This window comes from Chenopodium album, chromosome 14 (assembly GCF_948465745.1).
Source record: "Chenopodium album chromosome 14, dcCheAlbu1.1, whole genome shotgun sequence".
Classification (NCBI taxonomy): Eukaryota; Viridiplantae; Streptophyta; class Magnoliopsida; order Caryophyllales; family Amaranthaceae; genus Chenopodium; species Chenopodium album.
In genome coordinates, this window is record NC_137847.1 from 53,006,966 (window position 1) to 53,027,778 (window position 20,813).

A 20,813-nucleotide genomic window follows, 5' to 3' on the forward strand; every position below is an offset into this window, starting at 1 on the left:
TCATTACATGCCAGTCCATCCATGGCCTTGTTATAGCCAAGGACTAAGAACACGCGTTGATGTTGATTCAAACGAAGCTGTCATTACAGAGTCTGCTAGCAGTACTGAGCATAAGTAAACTCTAGTCAGGGGTTGCATTGTGCAAAGACTTTTCTATGTTGCCGCCTTTACCCACCATTGTCCATTGATATAATGCATTTGCACCCTTTTTTTTTCCTTTTTTATTGGAGGAACAGATAAAGAAAAAGGAAATTTTACTTCTTGATATTAGAAAATGTGGCTCTTATTGGTTCATTTTCTTAAAATGAAAACTTCAGTAGTGAGATTGCTATACATAAACACCAATTGCAACATAATTTTAATAGTAACTTATTTTGGACTATATATAGTACACTTTGTTATGATCAACTGCAAGAAGAATAATAACAGCAACTAAGATATTAGTACTAATTCTAATCTACTATGTATTTTTCCTTGAACAATGTTGTGTATACACAACTATTGTCGTTTATGACATTTTGGTGTCCAGATAACCAATTACACCATATTCTAAACTCACCAGTACTAAGAAATTTTACTGATGATAGAATCAATAGTATTGGGATTAAGGCCTTAACTAGTTAGACAAGCAAGAGTCACCTAAAGGTATTTCAACTCGTCTTCGGCTCTGCAGTGTTTACCAGCTTCAACTGCAGTCCTTTTAATTGTTCTGAAAATCTTTGCAACACCTGTTTAGTCTCTCCAAGTTCTGCTTCCATAGCGCGAAATCTTTTCTCTGCTTCATCTGCTGTGATTTGCAGCTGTTTTATTGTTTCTGACAATGATGCATTGTCTTCTCCTTCCTTTGTGAATTGCTCGCTTTTGTAATCTGGTGTGCTTTGAGCACTCAACAAGGTTTGTTCCACTTTCATTGTATCATCGTAATACTCTTCAATCTTATTAGACTTAAGCAGCTGTAAAATCTCCGGATCATTCCATGGTCCTTTATCGCTTAACATACATCCACCATGATCAGAACACAAGCATTCTCCACCAAGGAAACTTGGCAAGTTACTTGGATCGATAGCCTCAACGAGTTTACTTCTGAAGTTAGTCCCTAAAACCTGCACATATTCTTTTATTAGTCCAGATGCATTGAAAACATGTTTTAGAACTTTTAGTTTTTTGAGCAATAATTTAATTTCCTGTAAAGTAAGCATCATTTTGCTTCTTTACCTATTTGAAAAGCACAATTTTTTTAAAGAGCAAATGACACCTGTATCTTTGCAGCAGTATGTGCATCAAGAAAAGTCTTCAGAGCCTTCCAAAGAGCGCGAAAACCAGACCCTGCATTGACAATGTAAAGGCTGTTCAGAGTATCCGGATAGTAATTGCTGTCAATCTTCTGAAACTCCAAGAACAGATATCTTGCTTGTTTGGAGAAGCTAGAGATTCCAATCCCCTTCACATCTAGAATAGCCGTGGTTGAACCAATTCGCTTCCCTGCAGAAACTGTACAAGCAGGGTACCTCAATCGCGCTGTTTTTTCCTGCTCATACACATGATGCTTCACCAGCCTATCAAGAGTTGTTCTCTGAAGAAGTCCCTCTAGGTCTAACATCCCCATCCTCTCAATATACACTGGCCTCCCACTTCTATCCACGCCGTGATAACCATGAGGATAAAACTTTTGAACATCTTTGTATTCCTCAAACTTAAACTCTTTAGCAATCGCGTCAACCCCAAACTCCTCCCTCCATTTTAGATGATTGAGAAATGATTCTTTGGCTTTCGTGATATCATAGTCTTTTGTGTGCAGAAACCTCAATAAAGTATGATAATCATATGGCTTCCTATCTGCTACAACCTGCCTGTCCTGCTCTTGAAGCAGTGCTTCGCGTTACTGTTGTACAGCTTGATCATCATTAGGATCATGAATATCCTCTATCTCATCACCTTTGTTCCTCCAAACTTTTTTGCCTAAAATTTGTAACACCTTAAAAGACGAAGACATTTTTCTAGGACTACAACTAAAACAACACGACTCATGGACCGCGCTCTTAGAATATCTTTACAATTTCTTAACCATAAGTAACATAATATTTTTTGCCTTACATGGTCCGCATAGAATATTTTGTGTTACCTAAATAGAGTATGTCTTCTTAGATTAACCTACCTACAGATTCCTGAAACCTTTTCCATACAGTCCATATTTGAACCCAAGTGCTCACGCTTTTTAAATATTTCAGGAAATCAGAGAATCTCTGTTGCTGCTAACTAAAGGAACGTATGTTACATGTTACAATAGTTACATGTATCATGCCATTCATGCTGTCATGTGGCCTGATAGTGGTAAACTAGAAGCTGCAAACCGGCACTGTTGTACTAGTGGCCTTAGCCGAATCGGCCCGACTAGCTTAGGCCATAGCTTCTTTCCTGCCCTCATAGGAAGTTTAAACCAATAAGCCAGGCCCGTTTGTCTCTTAAAAATGACTTAATCTTTGTTTCTTTCATAATACGAAGTAATCCCTAAACTTATTACTCGTAACCTTTATATAGCCTTAATTCGAAAGTACTAAATTCTTATATCTATGATAATTCGTGTTCAAACCTTAAATTTTTGGTGGGATATATAAATGTGGGTTATCATTATCAAGTCTCATTTTTAAAAAGTTTTCATCTTTTCATTTTTCACTAATATCAAGGGCAAATTGATCATTAAGGCGCCAAAATTACCTTGAAATTGACTATAAATCAAAGTTGATGTATCTTTGTTAAACAATTTTCAACTGCACAACAGTACTTTGCAAAAGGGAAAAGCTCTACAGTCTACACACAAGTGATACAACGAATAAAACAAAGAGCTTAGGTTCATACATCTACACTTCACATTAACTTGAACAAAAAACATCATCCATAAATTTAAAATTTGAAAATTTGGCTATTTCTAGCATAGAAAACCTTAAGTTTTAAGAACCCTAAAACAAATTTTGAAAAGAGCGGTAACTAGGAATTTTTCAGCTTTAGTTACGTATTTAGAATAAGGCTTTGTTGTTGTTGCTGTAGTAGTTATGTATCTAGCTATCGACCAATTACTCAATTAGGTGGTGTAACAAAGTGCAACCTTATGCTAAGCTATACAGTACTTTCATGAACAAGAAAAGATTCATAGATTAATATAAGTAACCTGCAATTCCATATAACAAATTAGTCCGTTGGAATTAAGGAGTGTTTAATGAATTTATTGTTTAAGCTAAACATCATTTAATCCATTGCCCTCAAAAACGTACAAGATGATTAGTATAATATGGAAACAATATATGAATAATTAGATCCTTACCTACTCTAGTATCATATAGGAATCTTATTCTTAAAATATGTCCCACTATACATATAATATAAGGTTATGCATGTGCTATGATTTTATGGTCCACTATTATAATTTGCTACATTCTACATGTTTCTGAAATTGACTTTTCTATGTAACACTCCCTTTAATTTTTGGGCCATTCCTAGTTGTAATTATACAAATATATGATATTCACATAACACAAGCCACCGACACTAATGATGGATAAGGATTTAAGGAATGTAAATTATTTCTTTTTACCCTACTTGCTGCTTCACTATCAAATACAAGTACACTAATTATTTTTTTTGGACAAGAAGTACAATAATTATTGGCTTAGGTTGTAATCAGTAAAAGAGTTTTTACTGTGCTATTAGACATCTAAATGAGCCGAGTCAAGTTTGAGTATTACTCGATCTATTCATGATTAAAATTATTTAATATACGGAATAGTTAGATTTGAGCTTCTGAAATGATCAAGATCAGTAAAACTTTTAGTTAAATAATCAACCAATTGAACTCTAAATTATTATCTTCAAAATGAAAATAAAAAATATATATATATATATATATTTACTCTTTATTTATCAACATAAGTAATGATGAATTACAATGATATAGAATGATAATGTAATTTGAACTAGTAGATATCACGAGAAATAATTATGTATGACTAGAGTAATACGGTCATATATATGGCATTTAAAAAAAGAAGGGAGATACATTAATTGACAATTCCCTCACATCTTACAAGGAAAACACCACCCTACTAACAGTCTAACATGCATATTGCACTCATTACATGAAACATGAAAGCAAAGAAGCTTACAATATGATGGTATATGCAATCATTGAGATAACTATACCATTATATATAGAGCTAAAATGATAAGAACACCATTTTATTCTATTACTTAATTGTCACATATTAGTAACATTAATTAATCCATGCATAACAAGGATTAATATATTAATTGTTGATGATGTTGATCTAATGAAGCTTGTTTACAACACTGCATTGCTTCCTAATCTCACCCTCAGAGCCAGTAAGTGGGTTATTCTCAGACAAAATGGTTAGGGCCCTTGAAAATTCCTTGAAGAAGTAGTCTTGGTTTTTAGCCATTTTAACCACATATGGTCTAGTCCTCTTGTCTGTGGCTAGTTGATGGTCCACAATGAGTAAACCCTTGCTGTCCAATATGTTCCGGTAGTAGTTGTTGTCGAAAATCATAGGGGTGCCTCGGTCATTTCTCACGTATTGGACCGCCTTTGGGTCTGGGATCGGGTCATAGCATTTCTTTAGCATGTGGGGTACGTGGTCCGGGTTCAAGTTTGGGTCGACTTCCGGGTACAGCCTGTGGACCAGCTTTGTACAATGGGTTCTGCCCACACTATGTGCTCCTGTTGAAGGTTAAATTAAATAATTATTAACTACCAACTTTAGTTGGCTTACTAATTTTTGGTTAAGGTTCACTATCTAAGCATTAATTATTTTTATTAGGGTTTTGGCCCTTGTGGGTCCATAATTACACCTTAATTATCCAAAAGAAAGTACTTAATCAATGGTTGTGATTAAGAAGTTAATTAATCAAAGTAATTAGTAATACTATATTCATTAGACAAATTTGGTAAATAGATTGAAATCTTGGAAGAGAAGGTCAAAAAAAAACTCTGTTGGATGTCACTTACAAGACTCAAAAGTAAAGTTTATTTGAGTGGAATATATATTCAAAAGTAAATTAAAACTTGAGTAAATCAAAGAAGAATATTAAATTGAATTGCTTGAACACTTTGTGATGGTATCTTTGGATAACTGAAAAATGAGATGATGAGATTCATGTGATAAACCCCACATATATAGTTACTTTGCTTTAATTTGTCTATATGCATACTGAAAACTACTTTTGTTTTCAAAATTGGTGAGATTATATTTGAAATACATGTTTCAAGTAATTTGTCATAAATAAAAGAATAGCTACTGATTTAAAATCTGCGTACAAGTAGATCATTTAAAAATTTAATGTTATAACAACCAACTAAACTACGTCTCACTTACATGTGTTCCATTATTATTATTATTATTATTATTATTATTATTATAATGATTCGTGTATGACATAATACATGATCATAAAATTATTTCATGTATGTGAGAACGGTTGTACGTATAAGCATATATTAAGATGTATGTATGTTAGCAAGGACAAGCATGTAAACAAGAAATGATGAATAAAGTTACCTAGCAAAGCAACAACTCCTTTAGAGTCAATTCCAATGGACTTAAACCTATCAAGTACCATACTCATGCTCTCATTGTGGTCTGGGAGATATTGCTCCAATATCTCTGCTCTGCTCCTTCTTCCATCCCTCCTTCCTGTTTTCAAAGGAATGTGGGGTCCTCCTAACTAGAAAAAAAAATATGACATCGATTAATCTTCCTGTTAGACTTGGACACGTACGCCTAATGCGAGTTTTTTTAAAAAAAATTAAGGGTAAGTACCTGAACAATGCCGTCTCTAGCGGATAAAACAAGAATATCAGCACAAGAAACAACGCCGGGACACTCTCTTTCAACAGCCTCCTTGATGGTGTCAAGGTACCTAAAGTTTCTTAACCCAAAGCTCCTGTCCATTTCCTTCTCTGACATCATCCTCCTTGTTGAATCCAGCAGCAATGATGCATCACATGACTACAAACATACATACATACATAGCCTAATTAATACATTTAATTATCTTAATCTCATAAAGTACTTATAATTGTTTAAAGATAAATTATCTTAGATTCTCTCAAGTGCACTTTAAAGCTCAAAAAATAATTAAATTAGTAAAATTCCAATGATTTCTTTTTTGAGTTGTCACATGTTAATACTACACTTCATCTTATGCTCTTTTTAACCTTTTATTATGACCAAATTCTAACATAAATATGGATGCTTTCATATTTTAACTGAAACCTCATAAATTCAACCTTCATGCTTTTTTTTTTACTAGAAAATGTATGGATAAAGTTTAGGTTTTGACTGTTTTCGGATCCATTTTAGATTATGCTCAAAGCCTCAAACTATCAAAAAAAATACGTAAAATGCTTGACAAAATATGATAAATGGAACATATTCAAGTTCTTCAAACTATAGCATTAGCTCTAGTTCGAGTTTCTATCACTAGCTTCAGTTCAAGTTCAGATCTGGTCATCCAGTACGACAATTAAGCTAACCGGCATCCACATTGTTCAAGTCCAAGTTATATACACATACATCACTAGTTAAGTCATCCATATAACAAACTTTTTTTACATATTACAGAATAATGTGAAAGTCAAAGTGTGTCATCTAAAAAAACCGAGGAAGTATAAGTAAGTTAGTTAGTTACCTCAACAGCACAGTCATGGAAGATGTTCCTAAGCCAAGAAAAAGCAGTATTTTTATGGCGTTTGTAAAGAAGCTTGACTTGTTCTTTGATGATATCTTCAGCTTGAGGACAAGTGTCCTTGTAGTAATTCATAACAAGCCCAACAACTTTTTCTTCCTCGTTATTTTCTGCAAATGCTGCTGAGAAAGATAACACAACAACTATGAACATAAACAACAAAGTTTTGAATCCCATTTTTTTTCTCTCTTTTTCTTTAGTTTTTAGTTTTTTTGCCCCACTTTTCTGAATTCTTGTACACCTTTGTTACTCCTTAAATAATGGAACTTGAGTAGTACTATACTACTATGTGAGTGACTATGTGAGCAAGTGATAAGGTATTGTACTAGTGGCCACTTGGCACTAATGTATGCGTTAATTAACACGACTACAAGATTACTTGGTACGTACTTCTTTTGTTTCATATTAGGTGTATTTTGGCTATTCGAAAAATAAACTTTTATCTATAATTGGTCTCAAAATATTTTGATAAATGTTACGAAGTACTTCTTACAATATTATAATACGGTCATGTTAAATTTATTCATTATGTTTATAAATACTAGTATAACTAGGTTTAAAATGTTCATAAGTTCAATTTAATTAACTTCAACTACGCTAACAACTCCTATAAAGACTCTAACAACCTAATATCAACATAAATCACCAAAGTAATCGGTACTTATTTTAAATTAATTACCTAAATAATAGCTGTTATCTAATTATAATTAATGAGCATTTTGCTTCAAAAAAAAAATAGCATTTGAGCGGGAAATCTTTTCATGAAATAGTGCCACGTGTACAACTTTGAAAAAAATGCCATCAACGGTTGCTACTTTAATATTAGTTATAAATTCGTATTTGAGAGAAATTTATGAACAAAGTTCATATTCGAAAATACCTGTATTAATAGATGATGGAACTATATATTAGTATAAAAATTAACTAAGTTATATGGTAATTTTTCCTTTAGAAAAATAGTTTGCTTTTAGCCTTTATTTCATCAATTTCCTGCTGTTGCCATCAGCTTTGGATCCCAGCTTACCAACTTTGAATTTTCTTGTAATTATGTTTTTAATTTATTGGATTATTATAATGTTGCTTGTTTTGGGAGTTATGGATTGATGGACAGATGGATGGATGCATTCATATGAAATTTATACAAATAATAAGTTAGACCCTAGTGAATTGTGAACAATTGTTATTAAAAACAAGTACCCAGAAATGCAGTATATAATTTGTTTAAAAGTTGCCTAAAATACATTTATTTAATCATGCTTGAAAAAACAATGCAATCAGACATATACACCATAAAATTTGGCATGTCACTAAATTTAGCCATTAGTAAATGAGGACAATAACAGAATGCAATCAAATATAATGAGGAATTCAATGCTATAGTCCTTATTCTACTCATAGTGAATAGTGAAATCATTATCCCTAGTGATTCTTTTACTTTAGTTGTATAGTATTCAATTGACTAGACTTAACAAAACTGATCCAACCCGAACAAACTTCTAATTGAATTATCTGATTAATAACTTGAGCCGATATCAACACAACACAACCTAATTTAACCTACATTTAATTGATTTATTATATGAAAAAGAAAAGAATAATCAACTCAATATATTGCCCACGCCTCAACCAAAACCAAACTGAATAATTCTCCTCTAATGACTTGAATCAAAATCACATCCAAACGACTTGTTTTCCACCTTCATGTTTGGACCATTCCATTATCTGCGTCACCTTCTTTTGTTTTTTTTTTTTTTTTAGGTCTATTTTCCTGGGTAGGCCAGCTATATGTCCAAGCAGCAGTATTCAGTCAATTCACAAATCAGAAAATGAAATCAAATTTCAAACATTTGCTATGCAGGTTTTCTTTCCAATCAAATCCAACAAAATATTACCTGAGCTTGAGCTCAACTATGATTTAAGCTACAAAAAAGCAACTAACATTGCAAATATGTCCTTTAAAATGCATAATAGCATGTATCCTTACATGCATTGTAACTCCGTTCTGATTCTATAAGAACCTGTGACTGCGATTAGCAAGTTGGTAGTACAGCAGACTCAGATATGTGTTTGACAATTCCAATGCAGAAAGCTCTAGGTACTAATGACACTGAATTTCTTCATTTTAGAATTTGTTCACATCTTACATCGGCAACAAGATGACGGATATGAGGAGCATACCACTTCACTCTCTCCAAATGCACCACCGACACATTCCAACAGTGACCTATAAGACATATACGTTTTCATTACAGTTTGGCAAGTTGGAGGCTTAAAAATATTTCGACCTCTTTTGGCAGCAATTAATTTGAGAGTTTAAGTAGCATAAAGAAGGGAAAAGAAGAGTACAAGATACCTTCAGATTTAGCAATTTCAGAGATAGAGTCCATGACATGTAGAGTCCACTGACTCTCCTCCGAGTCCTTCACATTCCCATGTATGTGCAGTGTGCCACCCTCACACCTACCATCCAAATCCAAGTCAATCACGTATTAGGATTATGTAAAGAACATCAAGGAAAATCAAAACTAGACATATATAGAATTATAGAGGTACTATCTCCTTCTGTGATTACTTAGTAGCTACTCCCTCGGTCCCTACATAAGAGAGTGCAAACCATATCTTTGTTTTAGACCATCCCAAATACTAGCAAAACTTGCTTATCTAGAAAGTTAATGTTTGAACTATCTCAAATTACCTCTGGGGCTTGTTTGGCGTATCTAAATTTGTAAGATAAGTTTCATCTCAATATTCATGGTAATGCAATCTTAAACCCCAAACATTTGTAATAGTGTTGAAATTTATGAAAGAAAAGAGATGCTTGGGACTTGCTAGTGAGCAGGCATTCACTAGCATAGGAATTTCCTTGCAAGATAAATTATACTCACTGCCATAACTGTCATCTTACCACCTAGGCACCTACTGATGAATAATATCCATTCCCTAAACCAAAAAAAAAAAAAAAAACCAAGTAATGGCATACATTGGAATGGGGAAGTTGTAAAACTTATAAATAGAGTTGGATTATAACTAGTTAATAATGGTGTTTCTAACTCTGTGCTTTTAAAATGAACCCCAGTAAGATGTTGCTTATTATTCAAGCCACTTAGGGTCGGAATCAGATTTTACTTCTACGAAAAAATTAGCATAGAAGTTAAGTGAGATGTCAAAATGCTTGAAATGAACAAGGTGAGACAAGATTGTCATATTCTCTTGTGATGCTGAATGATTACTGATGCGCATGCTGAGTCCAAAAATTAAAAGAATAAGTCATCCAGAGAAATTACCTTAATGCCCTTACAGCAGTAACCCAACTACCCTCGCTGGATGGTAGGAGACCAAGACAGACACGATTAGCAACTCCCTGTAAAATTGGAAGGATGAATAATGAATCAACATCAGCAACAGCTTCAACAAAAAGAAATTACTTTTGAAGTCTCAATTGCCGCAGATATTGGATCCCTACTGATTAGCAAATCACACAACCCCTATATCTCTATTTGTTATCAAAATTTAGCAGCTACCATGAAATGCTATCAGCATCAAAATGTACCATCAGGGACAAGCATAACCAGACTAGAATCATAAGATAGATTATGAAAGGGTTCATAAACACTCAAACAACTAATGAAAATCAATCATCAAAGGGCTCATTAACACTAACATATCACGTGAAAATCTAAACATAGTAGATGTATGAATTACAAAAATAATCAAACAAAGAAATTGGGCTATACTTTAGGAGCTGCAAGATGATTATCTCCTTCGAGTACAATGCAACGATCAGAAACCAAATTGGCTTGAAGATTATGATGAAGAGCCTCAACAGCATAGGGATTCCACTCGCAGGCATAAACCAATGTAGCATTACCTCTGATTAACCAATAGAAGAAAATTATTCAGTATCAATGTATTATAATTTAAAGGTAAAGCACAATTATCATTTTTATAACGTCAAGAGACAAAGCACAAAAATCACTCTTCGAAGAGTTAGAATTCAATGCTAAAACCATGACCAACTTGTATGAACCTTTCAAAAGATCTGGTTCTAAGCCGTATACGACAGAAAAAGATTGCCACTGATTTCAAAGTTCTGATAGTCGCATTTGAAATTTGCCACATTGCAAGCTGTCATGAATCAAAACCCCCATTCTCTTTCACTAAGCTAGGCCCAACAAGGAGGGTAAATTGGGAAGCTCCTAATAATTCTATTAAGGAGAAGTATGACATAGTGAGTTAAGTTAAAGGAAAGAAAATATCAAAGATTGTAATTAAAAGAGGTGAGGACTAGAGAGGCAGTTCATCCAGAAAGTGTGTTTGCATTTTTGCCTTTTGGGATTTGGGAGTGATGCCAGGTCTTCAGGGCAATTGAATTTCTAGGTGGATGTAATCAAAACCCACTAAAAATTTCTCAATCTTACTTCTTGGTCTTCACTGATTAGCAAATTTCCAGTTTATTACACATTAGTATCTTTTTTTTTCAGTAACACTCTTCTCATTACTAACACAATATTGTCAGTCTATTGATCAAGACCAACCCTACAATCTCATGACACAAAATATAGATTTGTCAAAGAAATTGTATACATACACTTACAGTCCACAGGGGACTGGGGAAGCACAGAACTGATTCAAGCATATTTTAGACAAGGCTTTATCCTGTTAGAATAAAAATCAATAGCTCCAATCTCAGAAGAATTCTCATAAAAGAAGACATGTTGTACACATGTGTCAAGTTAGGAAATCCAAGAATACCTTACAAGAAAAGGCAATGTAAAATATCCAATTCCCGCAAAAAGATCCACAATAACTTCGCCTCTGCAATCCATACGGGACATGCGAAGTTTCTCAGAAAGATTTCCCCAGGAGAACATGCATTTTGTGGTATCAAAACAATATGCTATACCATTTTCGCGATGTTCAACCCAACCATTATCCCCAATGAGGATCTCTAGACGACTGTCCCGTGTTCCGGTTGAAGCAACACGACCCTGTAACAAAATGTATGAGCATTGACTTACAGCACGAAACAAGTAACAGGGAGAGATGACATTACCACAGTGGTACAGCAGTACAGTACTGCAGTGGCATAATAAAACATTTTTGTCGGTAACTTCCACTGTATGTGACCTAAGGCAGATTCTAATTACAATTTGTCTAATCAAATTTTTGTATCAGGAAACTCTTGGCAACTTTAATGTAAACACAACTCATGGTTATAAATTACATAGTGTACCTGGCGAGCAAGACGACGAGCACCAAGAGTTTGAGCAACAGCAGACCAAAGCTCACTACCTATTGTGTCCCATGCAGGATCTCTGAAGGAAGTGATAGGAAGTACAACAATGTCACCAAGCCGCTCCCACCTACAGAAAAGGTACACCTAATTTCAGTTAAGATCATGCAAACAAAGACATGTCAACATATAAAGTTATGTTCATCCAAGCACTATCCTTGATGAACTATTTCCATTATAGCTGCCTAGATAAAGATTTCTCTGGAATATGGAAACTTAACACAACAACAACAAAAAAGTTGAAGAGAAACCTGGTTGGTAGCTGCTCCAACAGCTCTTCAGATAGGGCTTTCTGCTTCAGTAGCAAAGCCACAGCTTCCTTCATTGCTTCCAAGGGAGATATAGAGGCTTTCTTCATTGCAACTACCTCATCAACATGCTTAGTGGCACCACAAGCCAATAGACAATCCAAGGCAGTAGCACAGGAATCAAGAATATTCTTTGACGTATTAAGGTCACCTAATCCTTCAGCTATCCCTCTTTTTTGGGATAGCTCATCAGAGAATATAGCGCTAAACCTTACAGTAACAGGGAAATATATGCAAGATCCATCTTCATGGGAATACACCTTTCGACTAAGGTCTAGCCAACCAAATTTCTTAAGTACGTCCTTTCCCAATTTAGCATACCTTTTTTGCAGTTTCAGAACCCAATACGAAGTCTTAGTTGCATGTCCAACATCACTACAAGGTGCTTTGTCCACATTCAAGTTAGTACCCAAATCAGATGATTGTACACATCCATTATGATGAAGTGAACCAAAATTATTGTTTGTTCTCTCAACGGAATCTTCATACCGGGGTGTGCTCTGTTTCTCTTTAGACACAGTTGCATCGTTGAAATTTAACAATGATAGCAAGTTGATCATTGATGGCTCACTGAATTTCGTACCGAATGCATAACAGGATGCTCCACCACCTATCATAATCAGATCATCATTGACAACATTGGCAGTATTTCGAACAAACAATTGCTTGTTTATGGAATTCAAGATCACCTGCTTCCATGAGAAAGACTTTAGGTCAAGCAAGGACAACTCTTCGCAATGCTGTCTGACAGGACAACCCCCAACAATTCCCAAATAATCTTTATACACAAACATTGAGTGCGAAAACCTTGGATAAGGACTTTTTCCAACTGTTTTTACTTTTGCCCATTGACTATCCTGGATATCAAAACTATAAAAGTCCCCCAATGCTCTCCCACCATTGTATCCACCAAACAGAAACAATTTATTGCCATAAGCAACCAATGAATGTGAATGCCGAGCACAGGGAAATTCTCCACTTGCTCGTACCTCCTTCCATTTCAATGTATCCACATCCAACACAACTAAGGAAGAATACAATGTGTTGTTATTAAGTCCACCGAATATGTAAATATTTGAACCTACAACAGCAGCTGCATGACGATGCCTGCACAAAAAATTACATTATTAGCTAATCTGTCATATGAAAAATGTCCTTTAAAAGCAAAATCTACTACAGGACTATCAGTAGTTGGTATCATCACCTTGGAGCAAACACATCGCCAGTGTTGCCTACCAATTTCCATTCAGCTTTCATGATATCGAAGATCCATAACTCATCCAGGATATTGGTAGGATCAGCTCTGCCTCCAATAACAATCATTGAACCTCCAACTAATGAAGATGTATGACCCATACGTGGAGAGGGAGAGCCCTTAACATCTAGCACAGACAATCTGCCTGAAGACAAATCCAGCAATAAACAGTCACTTCTGCGTGCATGCCTACCTATGCCTCCAAAACCACCATATATCAGAATCTCTTTGCTATCAGCATTACAGATTGTACAAGAAGAATGACCCCATAGGAACAGCCTCTCTATGCTTTCTCCGACAATTTTAATGGGTAAAATGGCTAGACTGGAACCAGAACTTCCCAGTGGCCCTGCCAATGATTCAAAAATTTCAGACTAGCTCTCTTAGGGGAGAAATAGATATCCTGCAACCATCAATAGTTGATTGTCATAATAACACTCAGAAGTCAGACCAACAAAATTACAGATAAAAATGCAACAAGAGGGATATGATTTGGACCAACACTATTACAGTTTCTGTCTTACATTCGTTTACTTTCTGGTGATGAGAATGATATTAAGTAGGATCACTTTCCAGTATAGAGTGTCTTGAATATGGATAGGAGGTAGGACTGTTTTCTAATACATCTTAAAAAATGGACCAAAAAGCAACAATGTATATTCATTCCCTCAATTCAAAAAAGTCCAATTCCACCTGCCTTAACTGAAAAGATTTAGGTTCTATTGCCGTATTCTAGGGATATAATTTTCAAATTTGACTATTTGAGTACAACTGTTATTACCATTCACCCATGATTTATTCCTTGTACCATTCACCTATGAATTATTTCCTTGTATCACACAAATTGACAGAGTATTCAACTAGGAAACACTAGACATTTGCATAAATTTCACCTAATTCACAAATTCTTTTGATCTTAAGTATAGAAAGAAAAGTTCTACAGCAAATCTATTCTGTGCAATAGGAAAAAAGCATTCAAAATAAAGCCTTGTTTTTTATATCAGGGTAAAAATAATAGTTTGCCGTCATAGAGATACAATACAAATTCTTCCATTGAGCTCAAGATGTCCCTAAAAGAAATTTGATTGGCTTTTAGTTTTGTCAAAGGTGAAAGTTGGACAATCAACACCCTCCCACAAACCCAAGGTGCTTTACAAGAAGGAAATTCCTCATGCTCACTTCTTCTCCTCCTCCTCATTCACTTATAACAAGGAAGGTCACCCATACATAGTAGTCGAGGATCATCTGCAAACTCCGTTCTACACTTGCAACTTTGTAAGATATTAGATTATTAGAGTTCATAGCAGTATAGCCTAAAGTTTTCCATATCAAATTTCATAACTTTGCTACTACTACTGGCAAACACAACCAAATATAACAATATACGTGAATAACATGAACAAACCCCATGAACAAAACATTAGCATTGTGCCCACTTATGAAATCTAACCTACAAAATGAGCATTCTAATCAACATAATATCATTCAAACAAGTAAATCACATGAAACAAAACACAATTCACACACATTAAATCAGCCTCCAAACTAAAACTAAAAAGCACAATTAACACAAAATTACCAGAATATTTCTCCAAATTAGTCCCTTCTTGATTGACACCAACCCATTTCTCCTCTTCCCAAATTGCACCATCATCAGCACCACCACTCAACCCCACAAACCCGTCCCCGACCTCGGCTTCGGCTTCCTGCCCCACAAACCCATTCTTCCTTAAACCCTCCAAAAACCCTTGAGTCCTCTTCCAATTAGCACCCATCTTATCATTAGCAATCCCCACAAGATACCTCAAATACTCAGGAGACACCATAATCCTCCCTTTACACCCCAAAGGAACCTCTAACCTAATTGAACATCGAATTGCAACAATCACCCTCTTACTACTCACACTAGTAATCCCAGATTCCCTAAACCCACAAGATATAGCCAATGCCACCAAGAACTGACCCGCACCCACGTCCTTACACTCCACCGCAATGATCAGAGGCTCGAACCGGAACACCAACTCGGACTGAGTCGACTCGGGCGAGTAAACTGGCTCAGTGGCGGCGGTTGTGGTGGGAGGGAAGATGAGGTTGAGGATCGAAGTGGGGTCAACTGGGTCGTGGGAGATGAAGGCCCAGGTGCCGCCTTTGGGCTTGTTCGGGAGGTGAGAGAAAATGGAGATGCGGCCGGAGCAAGAGGAGGTGGTGTAGTATGAAGGGTGGTTGTTAATGGTGTTGAGAAGGGGGATGATTGGTGCGTCGATTGTTCCTTTTGGAGATTTGTCTAGCTCTGTTGATGATATTGCCGCCATTGTTGCAGCTTTCCTCTTCTCAAACTCCATTTTTTTTCACTCTCTTGCTCGCTCGCAGACCAAAACAATCGATAGATGAACTCACTAGTCACTACTGGCTAATTGGCTATAGTGTAAAAGGGGGCAAATGGCCAAATGGGTTGTTTAGATTGAGAACATATTTGGTAAATGGCTTTTGGCTATACTAATAATACCGATGGATTGTGTTTCGATTTGGGGTTGGGTTTCTGTTCGGCCATTTTGGTAAAGGTTTTATGTTGTCTATAATAGAATTGTTCCAATTAATTTGGTTTTAAGGTGTTTGGATCTTTTCAGGTTAGGGTCATCGATAGAAAATTTGATGTGGCTTAGGACTTCGATTAAGACGATCGTTTGTAATTAAGAGAAATTCTCAAACATAAATAGGATGGTGAACTATAAGTATAAAGGATAAGTATACTCAATTGCTCGATCATATCCAGATTATATTGAACAAGTATTCTCAAAAGTGATTTGTGGGATATGTTGAGCGCGTAAGTAGTTAATATTATTAGACTAACAATAGTCCGTTCTCAAACAATACTCTTTGTATATGTAATTGTAAATATCATTGCAACTATTAACCATCATGCACAAAGATAGGATAAGGAGAAAGATCAACATAGGATCAGTCCAAGCTTGTTTTCTAGCTTCTACACTCCTATGACTTGTAGCTATTTTTCAAAAGATTTGACATTAGTCGTTATCGTTTGAGTAAGAAAAAAAAAATTATACAAATAAAAAGGTAAGAGTTAAATATTTATTTCCTCTTTCCGTCTCTTATTTATTTTTTTTTACTTCATTTTCAAAATTCATACCAAACATCCCCTAAATACTTGCTTAAGCTTCTAATGCATTTCCGTTTGCTTATATTTGTAAAACAATTAATGAACGGGCCTACAATAATTGCTCCTTGAAAACTTAAAAGTACTCTTAGTTTTAGAATGGCCCATTGTTGATGTAAGCCCAATTTGTTAACAATTTATGATGAATAGCAAGATCATATTTTTCCCTATCAAAGAGGCAAAATCAATAAGTAGCAACATATCCCTCCAAATGAAAACGAATGAATGAAGCACTGGCTTATGGACGCATATTCCCTTCGTTAAATTCCTAGAGTGGGGACAATTGAGTACATAATACTCCAATACTCCATATATTCGTTATATGTTGTCCAAAATGCTCAATACCACACATACACATTTCACAAATTGTGACTTGTGAATTGTTAGTCTATATATGACCTTCTATATTATGATTAGCCAATTGTTGCACTTATGACGAGTTTATAATTTACTTCCTCAATTCTTTTTTACTTGACCAGTTTCTTTTATCATGTTTGTCAATACAAAACTTTAACAACCAATAGCTTTAATTTTCCATAAGTAATTTTTATAAAAATTACATATTATGATAGTATGTATTGAAAAGAATCTAACAAGATTCCACATGAATATGTTGTAACTTGTATATAATTCACAAAAGATGATTAAAGGAAGGATGATGAAGGAAGGATGATGAATAGTGTAAAAATCAAAACGGGTCAAGTAATAAAGAACGGAGGAAGTATATCATTAGATATTTGTATTACAATTTAACATAATCTCATTTACCGTATTTTTGATTTTTTTTTTTTTTTATCGATAAGGTACACAGGAAGATCTCCCACCCTATCACGAAAATGGGGGGATGAGGAGTCGAACCCCCAACCACTTGGGGGAGTGATGGAGGTACTAACCATCCCTCCATCCTTATTGATTATTCTTAATATTGTACATCTCTTTTAAGTATTTTGCAAATATACAAAATAATTATCAAGGCTTATGCCTTGTTTTGTTCGCCTTATTTATACTTATTCAATTTTTTTAAAAAAAAAAAAAATCGTATTAAATAAGTTCAAGAAAAATAAGTTTTAATTAGTTCAAATAAGTCCTATCATGTAACTTTAGATTGATTTAAACAAGTAAAAATAAGGTGAATAGAACTCACCCTTAAAAGCTACGTATAATTTTAATGGTATAGGACAAACAATTAAACATTACTCTGTTATTATTACTTGTAGTAGCTTTACAAGGAGATTCCATATGAGCTAACCTTTTTTTTTTTTTTTTTTTTAACTTGTATATGATAGACTTGACCTTTAACCCCTACACAATAAAATACATATATTTAGTCAGCTTCTCAACATGTTTAAGTTAGTAGGCTAGATAAATTGAGAGAATAAGGGAAAATAATAGCTAGAATCCTTCTCCAAATTGTATTTAGTGGTGATTAAGGGTCTGTTCTCATTGAGTGAACTAAACTGAACTGAAATGAACTGAATATTTTATAAGAGAAGAAAATTAGGAGCTGAACTGAACTGAACTGAACTTATTAGAATTGAACTGAACAGAAATGAACTGAAAATAATCGTATGAAAACAGACCCTAAATGTCCAATTTCATGGTTAGCAGGTGATCTCCGATCCTTTCAACTAAACCAACCTTAGTTTGGTATTGAACCTAGCTCTTATTCAATTATGAAGTAGTACCCCAAAAAAAAAAAAAAAAAAAAAAAAAAAAAAATCCAAGTTTACCTCCAAAATTCAACGGTTGAAATCTCCCTCCTTATCCACACCCCAACAAAAACCTCATCCAATCCTTCATTCCTTCCTCCCCTCCACCTCTCATTCCCTTCCTTTCTTCCACATCACACCCTCTCTCTCTTAGATAAGATTTCTCAACCTTTTCTTCTTCTCCTTACTCCATTGTTAGCTTAGATTTGATACATCAAACCTCAAAAAATCCAAAAAAATAAAATAAAAAATAATCACACCAAACAATGGCTTGTTCTCTTTCCTTTAGCTCCTCAGTGAGCAGCTTCCACCTCTCCACCACCACTCAATCCACCCAAGCACCACCCCCTTCCAACGCATCGATTCCCAACACCTGCCCTATCCAATGCAGCAACCTCCGCGAGCTTCGCGACCGCATTGGATCCGTCAAAAACACCCAAAAGATCACCGAAGCAATGAAGCTCGTCGCGGCCGCTAAGGTCCGTCGAGCTCAGGAAGCCGTCGTTAACGGACGTCCCTTCTCCGAGACCCTCGTCGAGGTCTTGTACAACATAAACGAGCAGCTTCAAACCGATGACATCGACGTGCCTCTCACGAGGGTCCGCCCTGTAAAGAAGGTAGCTCTAGTGGTAGTCACTGGAGACCGTGGCCTCTGCGGGGGGTTCAACAACATGTTGCTTAAAAAAGCCGAGGCTCGTATCGCCGAGCTTAAAGATTTAGGTGTTGATTATACCATCATCAGTGTTGGTAAAAAGGGAAATACGTACTTCGTTCGAAGACCGAACATACCAGTTGATAGGTACTTCGACGGGAGTAATCTGCCTACTGCTAAAGAAGCACAGGCAATAGCAGATGACGTGTTTTCGCTTTTTATAAGCGAGGAAGTTGATAAGGTTGAGATGTTATATACAAAGTTCGTATCGTTGGTGAAATCTGATCCTGTAATCCACACTCTATTGCCGCTATCTCCTAAGGGAGAGATCTGCGACATTAATGGAAAATGTGTTGATGCTGCGGAAGACGAGATGTTTCGTCTGACGACGAAAGAGGGGAAACTGACAGTAGAAATGGATATGGTGAAGACAGAAACTCTATCGTTTTCGCCGATTCTAGAGTTTGAGCAGGATCCTGCACAAATATTGGATGCTTTGCTGCCGTTGTATCTTAACAGTCAGATTCTGAGGGCGCTGCAGGAGTCGCTTGCTAGCGAGCTCGCCGCGAGGATGACTGCAATGAGTAATGCATCTGATAATGCTAGTGATTTGAAAAAATCGTTGTCTGTTGTTTATAATAGAGTGCGTCAGGCTAAGATTACTGGCGAGATCTTGGAGATTGTTGCTGGTGCTAATGCTTTGGCTTGAGTTGGTTGTTTTACAATATGGTCTGTTTTTTTTGTTCTTATTTTTGGAAACAATTATGGCTATTATTGTTGGTATAATTACTATAAATATGGATACTCGTATTAATATTATGTATTTATGTTTTGGTGATGATTCTAATGAACAGAGGGTATCAAGTGCAGAGGAGATTAATTAGATCATATTGATTTGTAATTACGTTTCATAATTTATATAGTAACAAATTTCACAAACTTTGTGATAACACATTATTGAGAGCTAGTTCTTTTTATAGTTGTAACCTTGTTTTTGAAACGTGTTTGCCATACGATTTGCTTGATTGATATATATTGATGCTCTTGATCGAGGAATGACCAATAGTTTCCGATTACACTACATAATCGGTTGGGATTTGGCCATTTCAGGAATGAAATTGGATTGTACTAGTGATTGAAAGGTACTCAAAGTAGATTGTGCATTTGTGCCTACTTATAAGAGTCATAACTACTCGAAGTAGATTGTGCCTAATTATAAGAGTCATAACTAAACAATTACTCTGTAAATAAATACTAGTTATATTGAATACTTGACACAAATTAGCATGTTTTATTACATATGTTGCATTAGAATGATTGTTAAGTTCAATTACAAGCTTAAAATGTTAAATCTTGATCACTATAAGAATAGCAAGTGCTTATTCCACCAAGAAGCTGAAATTGTACTATAAGGATTTTAAGGCAAGATCAATAAGGGGGTGTTTGGTAAATGGGAATTGAGGGTGGGAATGGGAATTTTAATCCCAAATAAAACAAAATCTCTTGTTTGTTAGATGGAATTGGGATTAAAAAAGGGAATGAGATTGGGAATAAATAAGGGTGAATTCCCACCATTTTATTACCTAGGGAAAGTAGGTAATAAATGAGTGGGAATGAGAATAAGTGCAAAATGACATTTTTGCCATTAATGAAAAAAATGGAGGA

The 20,813-nt window shown here is 35.3% G+C and overlaps 3 protein-coding genes and 1 pseudogene across 4 annotated transcripts; 1 reads left to right on the forward strand and 3 right to left on the reverse strand.

The window, feature by feature from the left end:
• Positions 1-540: 540 nt before the first annotated feature.
• LOC145579558 (phosphatidylinositol/phosphatidylcholine transfer protein SFH11-like) lies at positions 541-2,009 on the reverse strand. Its single transcript, XM_081636800.1, has 2 exons — positions 1,256-2,009; positions 541-1,103 (listed from the first exon to the last, which is right to left on the reverse strand). The coding sequence occupies exons 1-2, from the start codon at positions 1,604-1,606 to the stop codon at positions 651-653; spliced, it is 804 nt and encodes a 267-aa protein (XP_081492926.1). The 5' UTR covers positions 1,607-2,009; the 3' UTR covers positions 541-650.
• Positions 2,010-4,029: 2,020 nt separating this feature from the next.
• On the reverse strand, positions 4,030-7,003 carry LOC145579559 (peroxidase 42-like). Its single transcript, XM_081636801.1, has 4 exons — positions 6,700-7,003; positions 5,829-6,017; positions 5,568-5,733; positions 4,030-4,729 (listed from the first exon to the last, which is right to left on the reverse strand). The coding sequence occupies exons 1-4, from the start codon at positions 6,931-6,933 to the stop codon at positions 4,320-4,322; spliced, it is 999 nt and encodes a 332-aa protein (XP_081492927.1). The 5' UTR covers positions 6,934-7,003; the 3' UTR covers positions 4,030-4,319.
• A 1,688-nt stretch (positions 7,004-8,691) lies between these two features.
• Positions 8,692-16,128, reverse strand: LOC145579560 (tRNA wybutosine-synthesizing protein 2/3/4-like). 2 transcript variants are annotated; one of them, XM_081636802.1, is made up of 9 exons: positions 15,192-16,128; positions 13,562-13,961; positions 12,301-13,464; positions 11,990-12,119; positions 11,509-11,744; positions 10,491-10,626; positions 10,041-10,117; positions 9,110-9,216; positions 8,692-8,980 (listed from the first exon to the last, which is right to left on the reverse strand). In XM_081636802.1, exons 1-9 carry the CDS (start codon positions 15,952-15,954, stop codon positions 8,874-8,876), a joined length of 3,120 nt encoding a protein of 1,039 aa, XP_081492928.1. In that variant the 5' UTR covers positions 15,955-16,128; the 3' UTR covers positions 8,692-8,873. The 2 variants fall into 2 exon arrangements, with proteins under 2 accessions (XP_081492928.1, XP_081492929.1); XM_081636803.1 differs by lacking the exons at positions 8,692-8,980; positions 9,110-9,216; positions 10,041-10,117 and having other exon boundaries at positions 10,494-10,626; positions 11,509-11,571; positions 11,660-11,744.
• Positions 16,129-18,600: 2,472 nt separating this feature from the next.
• LOC145577548 (ATP synthase gamma chain, chloroplastic pseudogene) lies at positions 18,601-20,100 on the forward strand (annotated as a pseudogene).
• Positions 20,101-20,813: the final 713 nt, after the last annotated feature.